The sequence below is a fragment of the Agelaius phoeniceus genome, chromosome 8 (genome assembly GCF_051311805.1).
Source record: "Agelaius phoeniceus isolate bAgePho1 chromosome 8, bAgePho1.hap1, whole genome shotgun sequence".
Lineage (NCBI taxonomy): Eukaryota > Metazoa > Chordata > Aves > Passeriformes > Icteridae > Agelaius > Agelaius phoeniceus.
This window is the reverse complement of record NC_135272.1, coordinates 32,821,854-32,830,994: the sequence shown is the minus strand read 5'-3', so window position 1 is coordinate 32,830,994 and position 9,141 is coordinate 32,821,854. Positions and strand designations below refer to the sequence as shown.

The following is a 9,141-nucleotide window of genomic DNA, read 5'->3' as shown; positions in this document are numbered from 1 at the left end:
TGATTAATTTTTTTTTTAATGACACTCCACATATAATCATGTTAATTCTGTTGTGATGATAGATTCAAGTTACTCTTGAAAAGTATTTTCTCATAATATGATTACTGGAATACTGTTAATCCTGACTGTATGAAGGAGGCCGTGATGTTAATTAAAGACGGTGAACTGCTTTCTCATCAGCACCGTGCAAGTGCAGTGATAAATAAGGCCCTGATAGCTTGGAAACCACTTGTTATTACTGATCAGACCGCGTGTGCTTAGGAGTAGAAAGGGTAAGCAGTCCCTACGAGGAGAGGTGCCCACCTTTAGTATACTTGGTACTTGTTTCACTAATTTTAATACAATTAAGTGGAGATGACCACATCCGTATGGTCATAATGAAACCCCTCAGTGGGAGATCTGAAGTAATGAGGAGAGCACATAATTTGTGACTCGAGGCCATTTAAACAAGTCCGCGTGTTTAATTGGCTTAATAAAATTAAGATCATGAATGAGGCTGTCATTGTACCAGGGCCACCGAGGGAGGCTCCGGACCTGAAGGCCTGACCCAGTCAGACCCAGCAGGGCCCAGGCCCACCTATCCCAGCGAGAGCTCCAGGGTGACCAGCCCGGCCTGGGAGCGCACGGCCGTGCCATCTGCGGGGCTTCCTTTCGGTGGCCGCGGGAGGTGTGCCGCAGGTGTCCCTCCGGGCTCCTCCGGGCGGCGGGATGCCCGCCTCGCTCTCCGGGGCCGAGCCGAGCGGGGCCCGCCCAGCGGGGCGCGTCACGGCGGCGGCGCGGCGGGGCGGGGGCGGCGCCGGCCGCAGTCGGCACGGGGCGGGCAGCGAGCGGCGCGCCGGCTGCGCGCACCCCGCACACGGCGCGCTGCCACCGAGGGAGGGAGGGAGCGAGCACCATGTGCCGGCCAGCGCTCGCCCGGCTGCTGCTCCTCCAGCTGCTGCTGCTCAAGCTGCACCTCGGCAAAGGTGGGTCCGGCGCGGTGCGGCCGCTCTCCCTCCGCGCCGGGGTCCCCCGGCCTCAGCGCTGCCGGGGAGGGGGCGAGCGTCCTGCCGGCACGAGCACCCCGGGATGTGCGGCCGCGGATGCCCGCTCGCCCCGGTGCCCTGCGCGGGGTTTGGGACCTTAGGAGGGCCGGGCACGCTCGGGGGTTGCGACCTACGGGGGCCGGGCAAGCTCTTCAAGCGGGCGAATGCAGCCCGAGAGCTGGTGACAGGAGCTGCCACCTTTAATCCCTTTCAGAGGGGATTTGTGCCTCATCAGAGCAGCGCGGCACCGAGTCTGTAAAGCAGATTTGCTTCGTTCTCCCCCCGCCCTCAACTTTAGTTGGGTCAGGTCCCTTTTCCCGGGACGGCGCCGGTACCTCTTCCGCCCCGCGTCCCCAGGTGTCGGTGCGTTTTGCCCCGGCAACGGATGCGCAGGAGGTCCTAGCATCGCTGCGCTTTATAATTTTTCTTTGTCTGTTGTGTTTCGGGTTTAACCATATTCTATTCCCAGACTCCTTTTCCCTCCGCCTTTAAAACAATGCGGGGAAGCACGGGAATGGCCCCTTTTATCCCTGCACAAAGCAGCTTCGGGATCGCCGCCGTGCTCCCGCGGAGGCGCGTCTCCCCCAGCCCCGCACCGAGCCGCTGTGCCCCAGCCCCGCACCGAGCCGCTGTGCCCTGGCGAGCCCAGCCGCAGCCCCCACCCGGCCGGCGGCGGCTCCCGGCGTCTTGCCCGGGTTGTCCGCGGCCGGGCCGGGCGGCGAGGCGGCCCCGGGATGCCCCCGCCGCCCGGCCGTGGGAGCGCGCCCCGCTGACCCAGGCGCGGCCCCGTGTCTCGCAGGCGCCGTCAAGGAGTGCGAGGAGAACCAGTTCCAGTGCCGGAACGAGCGGTGCATCCCCGCCATCTGGAAATGCGACGAGGACGACGACTGCTCGGATAACAGTGACGAGGCGGATTGCCGTGAGTATCCGTGCCCCGCACGGGGCGGGGGTGCCGGGAAGGGCGCGCTTCCCTTCCCAGCTGCGCTGCGCCTCTTTTTTATGAATGAATGAATGAAGTCGCGCCGTCCCCGGCCGCGGCGCCGATTGGCTGCCGGGAGCAGCAGATCCGTGACGCGGCGCCGCGGGGCAGCGGCTCCTCGCTGCCGGCTCCCCCGGCCCGGCCCGGCCCGGCCCGGCCGGGATGCCCGGAGCGCCGGGCGGCAGCGCGAGTCCGGCGGCAGCCGTCACCCGGCAGCTCCCTGCCCTCCCTCTGCCTGTTCCCCGCCTCCAGCAGCGCCTCTGCTCAGAGCGCCTCTAGGGAACAGACAGAGCGCAGTTTGTGTCCTCGGGGCAGTTGGGAGAGATGTTCAACCCCGGAAGAGTCCGTGCTTAGGGCGAGTGGCAGGTGCTCATGTGAAATGTTGCTTACTCATAATCATCCTACAAGATGTGCGGTGGGTGTGGATCTTGTGTTTAAATATGTTTGCAGTCAGGGTGACAAGGCAGATAAACAAGTAGCACTGCTTGGTTCGGCAGTGTCAGCCATGTAACACTAATTCCTTCATAGTGTAAGGGAAGAGAGAGCAAGAGCTATACTTCCAGTCCTGAGAAAATGGCACTCGTTCCTTCTCCTGTGGTGTGGCCCTGGTGTGTATCAGTGGAAACCCATAAACTCTGGGTACTTTGTAGGGTTGTGCTGTTGTAACTTGGCTGTTAATTTGCTTACAGCTTCTCATAGCCTGGGAGAATTTGTCTCAGCCATGGAGTGTAAGAAGCATCTGTAAAAGAAATTACAGAGCCTAAATCTTGAAGAGAAGTGTCTTTAATTTGGGGTTTAAAATTGCAAATATTGTAGCAAGTACCACATCTCTTGAATTATCTCTGTAGAATAATAGGCACTGAATGTGCATTCAGTGAGAGAACTCTTCAAAGCTCATAGACCCAGTGAATACATCACAAATAGAAAGGTCACTGGTTATGTGTTTTTCCATGTGTGATTTTCCTGTTAACATCTTCCCATGTAAGTCTGTCAGGTGATATTTGGAGTGAAGTCTGAGTAGATCAGTTTAAGGAGAGAAGGGATTCCCAAACTCTTAAATTATATCAAGATGTTCCCTGTGATTACCCCATACCATTTCTTTCTGGTTGCTGTCTTTTTTCAGAGGACTTGATTGGCTTTATGTATGATTTTTTTTTATGATCTGGGGAGTTAGCAGCATTAATTGAGATATAGAAATGGCTCTTACAGGAATTATAATGGCACTATTTAGAGGCAACTTAGATGTGGAATGTTTCAAATTGCAAAGGACTCGGGGAAGCTGGGGGTGACTGAGAACTACTGTGGACTCTTGTGTAGCCATAACTGGGAAAGTTTTCTCTGAAGTGTCTGTGTTTCCCAAGAGAGACAGTAATCTGTAGAAGTACTGAGAATCTCTGAGCAGGTATTTAATGGTGTTCTTGGAGCCTTCTCTTTCAAACCTCTGTGCACAGGTGTCCTGTGGGCAGTGCTTTTGGAGCTGCCTTTAGAGGTTGGGATTGTGGCTGGAGGAGTATCTTGAATGGATTCTGGACCCTGCACTCAACATGGAAGAGTGTGTTCGTGTCCTGAGCTCTTGCCCTGCATGAGTTAGAGGCTCAGTATCTGGGCTGCTTTTTTATTGTCTCCTTATAAGCAGCCCTCTGAGCATTGTGTCAGAAGAGGGTAGAACAACATGCTGTTGAACACCAGCTCAGTGTGGACTGTGCTATGTTAGAATGCTTATTGCATCTGATTTAGGTTTATTTCAGAGGGGTTTTATAGTTGTTGGGTTTGGAGGTGGTAAAAATATGTTCTTCACTTTAATCAGAATCTGGCATTTATTATTGATTGGGAATCAGACTACAGAAATTGCTCATGGACTGTTAATTTAGTTCATAAATAGAGAGACTTTGCAGTTGCTTCTTCAAGCAGGCTGAAAGACAAAAATTACATTTGTCATGCACATTTTTCTCACTTAAATTGTTCTGAACGCTGCTTTATTTTGAAAGTGCGTACTGTTTTTCAGCATATGGAATGTTTGGAGTTCTACTCACTGGGTGAAAAAATACATTCCATGTTTTCACTTCTAGATACCGCCTCTGTTATCACTGCTGTAATAAACAGATATTTATTTTAAAACTATTTTATGAACATATGCAATAGAAGAAACTATTTTGGAAAACTCAGCATGCCAGAGTGGTGATGGAGAGGGAAATGAATATGCAGGTAGCCTGCTGGCAGTGAGTACTGATAAGGACCCTGATAACCTCTGTAATTACTTGATGATTCTCTTTCCCAGAGCTGATAATGTATTTGTAATAGCTCATTGCTGCTTGTGTAAATTCTCCCTTTTTAAAGAGACAGGATGGTCTTTATGGTGTGAAGAATTGGTTTGTGAAACCAATTCCTTGTGGCAGACGGTCTAATACACTGGAAAATTTTGTAACCAAGAATATCTTAAATAGTTGGAAAGAGTTGATTTTTTTCTTTGGCAGGACTCTGTGGGCTTCCAACTAGAAATCATCTTTGCACAAGACTGAATTTTTATTTGTTTGTTATCTGTGTCCCCTTTGTGTTGTGTCCTGTGTCTGTCCCTGTTTCCCCCATCCTCTGAGTGCCCATGATTTGCTGCCATCATGTTTTGGATTCTAAGGAGAATGTTTTAGTAATCAAAGTATATTGCATCCTTGGCATTTGATTTCAACTGAGTAATCCTTTTCTGTCGTGGCTGGTAGTTCAACTCATCTCCCATAGGACTGATGTGTGAGTTAATACAGCAAACATGGACCTGGAGGCAGCACTAGTTTTTGGTGTGTTAAGTTTATCCAGGACTGGGTTTCTGGGCTAGCAAAAGAACAGTGGCCAAGGAGGCTGCCAGGAAGGGAGGAGATGGTGCTCATTGTGTGTAGGCACATGACTTGTGAAGTGTTAACAAGAGAGAAGGAGAAAACACTAATTTGTGTGCATTGGAGAAATATATAAAAATAAAGCAGTAAACAGATTGCCTAAATATGAAGATGCCATTTTGCTGTCATGTTTTCAGAAAGTTAAACCATTTTGAGGAAAGGAAGGCAAAAAGGGAGTAGATATGTTCCTTAAAATGTATCTTTGGAAAGGAAGCTAAACTCCAGAGAGATAACCGCTGGAAGTTATATTGTTTGGATTGCTGGGGAAATTAAGTTGTAAACTTTGGAATTAGACATCTTGGGTACCTACTGCAGAGTTTAAGCCTGTCCTAAAACTATTTGTTCTGCTCTATGCAAAAGGGTTTGCCTGGGCTCAGTCCAGTCTGTGTAGGCCCGGACAAACAAAATCCTGGTCACAACTTACAGCTTACAATGCCACAATCTGCACTAAACGTGGTCCATACAATGAGGGCAGGGCCCCAGGGCAGTTCTGAATGTGATTTCTGTAGATGCATTTTCGTCCTTCTCTGTGATACATTTTCTCTTCGGAAACACTGCAAAGACTCTTACAAGCTGTTTCAGACAATGCTTGCAGATGCACAGTCATTGAGACTTTTTTTGTAATGGTACAGCAGCAACTTTATAAAACATCAAAGCTACTTTTATAGTGGGAAAAATGTCCATTTTCTGAGGCACAGTGTTTTAGCAAAAGCATTCTTTGCTGAGGTACTCAAAATGTGGGGTACTGACATTTTTCTGTGTCTCCCTCAGGAAAGGTGGAGGCTGCAAAGCCAGGTCAGACTAGGGATGTGTGTGCTGTGTGTCCAGGGTGCTGCTGCTGTGTGACACATCACCCAGAAGGGAAAATCCTAGAGCTCTGTTCTGAAGGGGGAGTGGCTCTTGGAGGCTTTTCCCCCAGCTTTACAAGTTTATTCCTGCTTGCCATTGTAGCCAGCAGAAAACAAGGAAGACCTTGCAAATAGCTGCCAGACACAATATATTTGATGCAAAATAGGAGCTCTTGCTTTGATAGCTGTTTGATTTTATTTTTATGATGTAGGTATGATTTATCTTAACCCAGACCTGAGTGTGGGTGAAAGAAACTGGAGGATCTCTGCTTAAATGTTTCACTGTTGAATAACACTAAATGTGGCAAGGAGTATAGTTGCAAAAAGCAATCAGTAGCTTAACCAGTTTCCTAAAATTAAACACAAGCTGCAGGATCATTTCAGCTTTGTAATACCTGCCTGCAGGGGGACACAGCCAAATGCAGAATTGCTATTTCTTGTTTAAAGCTCCATTTTCCACCTTTGCACTGGTATCCTTTCTGTGATGTTGCTTGCTGGTGAGGACTGCTCATGGGGATATTTTCTAGACAGGGTTGAGGCTGCCTCAGGTATGAGATGCAGTCTGAAGGGAGTTACTGTTTCAAAAACTGTTCCCTTGTGTACAGAATGCAAGGTAAACATGTGGCATCAGCAAACCTCCCCTACCTCAGCCCTTGCCTGCCTGTGGCTACAGAAGGTGGCTGTGTAGCTGAGACACATTTCCCTTGCAACTGGGAGGAAGGAGGAGTCCTGTGCTTCCACTGGCTTTGTACAGAGAGTCTGCAGAGTTTGACTCTTGCTGCTGGTGTGGAAGCCCAGGAGGCAGCCTCATGGTCTCTATGCTTGTCAGTTTAGGTTTCACTAGAGCTGGAATTTGGGAGTAAAAACATATCAAAAAGCCCATTTGAAAACTAAATTCTGGATCCTGTGCAGAGTTAAGTATGGTCTGGGTAGCTTTGAAGTGCAGGAGTGTAATGGTGTGCCAGGCTTGCAGCTTTTGGGGCGTGACCAAGTGGCACAGTAGGCACTCACAATGCCACATGTATTCTATAACTTTTTGTCCTCTGTTATGCATTGCTGCAGTTTCTCTTTCTGTTTCATATTGAGCCATGTCCTGTATGCTGAGTGATTGTTTCTGCTGCCCTGGAGATCCTGTGCATGTCACCACGTGGAGTTTTAGGGTTCCCCGACTCATGCACGGTCCCATGCTCTTGATTGTGTCAGTGACATTTTAACTGTGTTGTGTGGCCAGCTTGCATGCTTATCCCAAAACTGGAAGCACTTGGAAGACTGGTGTTGAGAGGCAGGACTTGTTTGCTTTTCTGTGTGGCTGCTGCCTGCTTGTCCTGGTCTGTACTGGATTCATGTCCAGCTTAGGCTCAAAACCAGTTTACTGACTTCTTGTGCTCCACAGTGAATGTCTTTATTCATTTATCTTCATTTTTCATTATATTCTTGTTATTTGCTCTGAAAAAACTAACTTGCATGTTTTTGGTGTCTGGATTACCTTCCCTGTCAGTGCAACCAGCTGCTGCAACATTTATGTAGAAAATGAAGTTTTAAGCACATGCCCTTCTCCATTTCCCTATTTCCTGGGACATTTTCTTGAGCCCTTTTATTTATGCACTTTATTTATTAAGCAGTCTAGATGCAGACTGCTTTCTACAAGGCGGTGATTTTCTGTCACTCCTGCTCATGGTCTGGAAAAGAAAGAGAGAACTGAGATGGGACCACTGAAAAGGCAGAAGAGAGAGCTGGGAGAGCCACTGGGGACATTATGGTTACTGAGGGAAGTGAACTTGGTTTTATGCAGTGGTGCTGTGCTACAGCAAGAAGCACAAGAGTTGCTCTAGATACAGTTACAGGAATGAGCTGTGAGCTGAAAAGTTTTCCTGAGGTCAAGGAGAATGGGAAATCAATGTAATGATTAAGTTCAAGAAGGAAATTATGAGAGTGCAGTTGAAACCAACATGACTTGGTTTGTTTATCAGAGAGCTCAGAGCTGGCATTTCAGAGGCTAGAAGGATATTCTACATTTTGAGCCAAGGTAGGTAAATTCAATCCAAAGCATGTTAATGTATAAAGAAGCTGTGGCTGCCCCATCCCTGGCAGTGTCCAAGGCCAGGCTGGCTGGGGCACTGAGCAGCCTGGTCTAATGAAAGGTGTCCCTGCCTATGGCAGGGGTTTTGGAACTAATGCTCTTTAGAGTCCCTTCCAACCCAAACCATTCTGTGATTCTATGAAAAGTCAATGCAGACCAGTTCTCTTGTGTCTGCAGTGTTCTAGACCCAGCCTCAGCACAGGTTAGAAATGTAATTTCTGACTGATTGATGTTAAGAGGGGAAGATACTTAGGATAATTTAATATTAATCAGAAAATGTTCCAAAGTTTATTCAAACTGCAATTTTGAGACCAGAGAAACCAAGTGTAATGTGTTGGTGAACACATTTATTTGATATACCTACACTAAGAGATTCCCAGTGCTAGAAATAATAAGTTTTTGTGACTCCATTGTCCACCTAAAGGACTATTAAACACTCTGTTACACCTGAAAAATGTCCAACTATTATTGATTCCCTCAGCAGACACCCAGCTTTTGTTTCTGCTGGCCTTTTCAATACCATCAGCTTTTTGAATTCACTGACAAATCTACCATGTCTTTGGTGTGCCTCAGAGACTGATGTTGTGTTAGGGATGCATTTGTGGTAGGATTGATTTGGTGTGAAGTTCTCCTGATCCTTTTACTGGTGTCCTTTTCTTCTCTACAGCTTTCCCATTTCCCTGCAGCTTTTCCCTGGTAATTTCAAAGATATTCCCAAAGCTTGCTGTTGCTCAGTTCTGCTTTCCTGTGTCTGCCTTATAAAATGCTGTAAGATGTCAATTGTTCTTTCATTTTTTCCTTAGCCCAGGAAAACAAATCAGTAAGTTGAGTTTGGTGATGGAGATGCAGATGTGGGTTGCTGCTTGTTGTCTTGTGCAGTAGCTGGTCCTTGGCAGAAGAGGAGCCTGCATGCTCTGGTGTGCTCTGCTCCCAGGGCAGACAGCTGCTTCCAGCCAAAGGGAAATCCTCACTATTTTATGGTGCATGTGAGGGAAGTCCTGGAAAAGCTGAGTGTAGTTTTTCTAGCTCTCTATTTTCCATTAAAATTATTAATATGTAGATACCCACAAGGGAGGGGAAAAGGGTAAAAGGCCCTGTGATAAAATTAATGCAGATTTTCTACTCTGTGAGAAATTCAGTTTGAAATGCAAGCGATAAAAACCTGATTAGACTTTAGAAGTTAGAATAATACTGTAAGCTAGTTGAAAAATAAAACTAAGCCCTTGCACACTGAAATATTTTCAAAAGCCAGATTTTAAGGTGCAAGAAGTCAAAAGATTTTTAAAGGAGAGTTGTGAGCTCTGTCACTGATGGTCCCTCAGGG

General features: G+C 47.7%; 1 protein-coding gene across 2 annotated transcripts in view; it reads left to right on the top strand.

The window, feature by feature from the left end:
• Positions 1-789: 789 nt before the first annotated feature.
• The window catches only part of LRP8 (LDL receptor related protein 8), a 171,211-nt gene continuing 162,859 nt past the window's right edge, over positions 790-9,141 (top strand). Inside the window, exons 1-2 of one of the 2 annotated variants that reach the window (XM_077182526.1) lie at positions 790-965; positions 1,825-1,944. In XM_077182526.1, coding sequence (XP_077038641.1) covers positions 896-965; positions 1,825-1,944 — 190 coding nt within the window. In that variant the 5' untranslated portion in view covers positions 790-895. The remainder of the gene's footprint in view (positions 966-1,824; positions 1,945-9,141) is intronic. The other variant, XM_077182525.1, reaches the window with a different exon arrangement.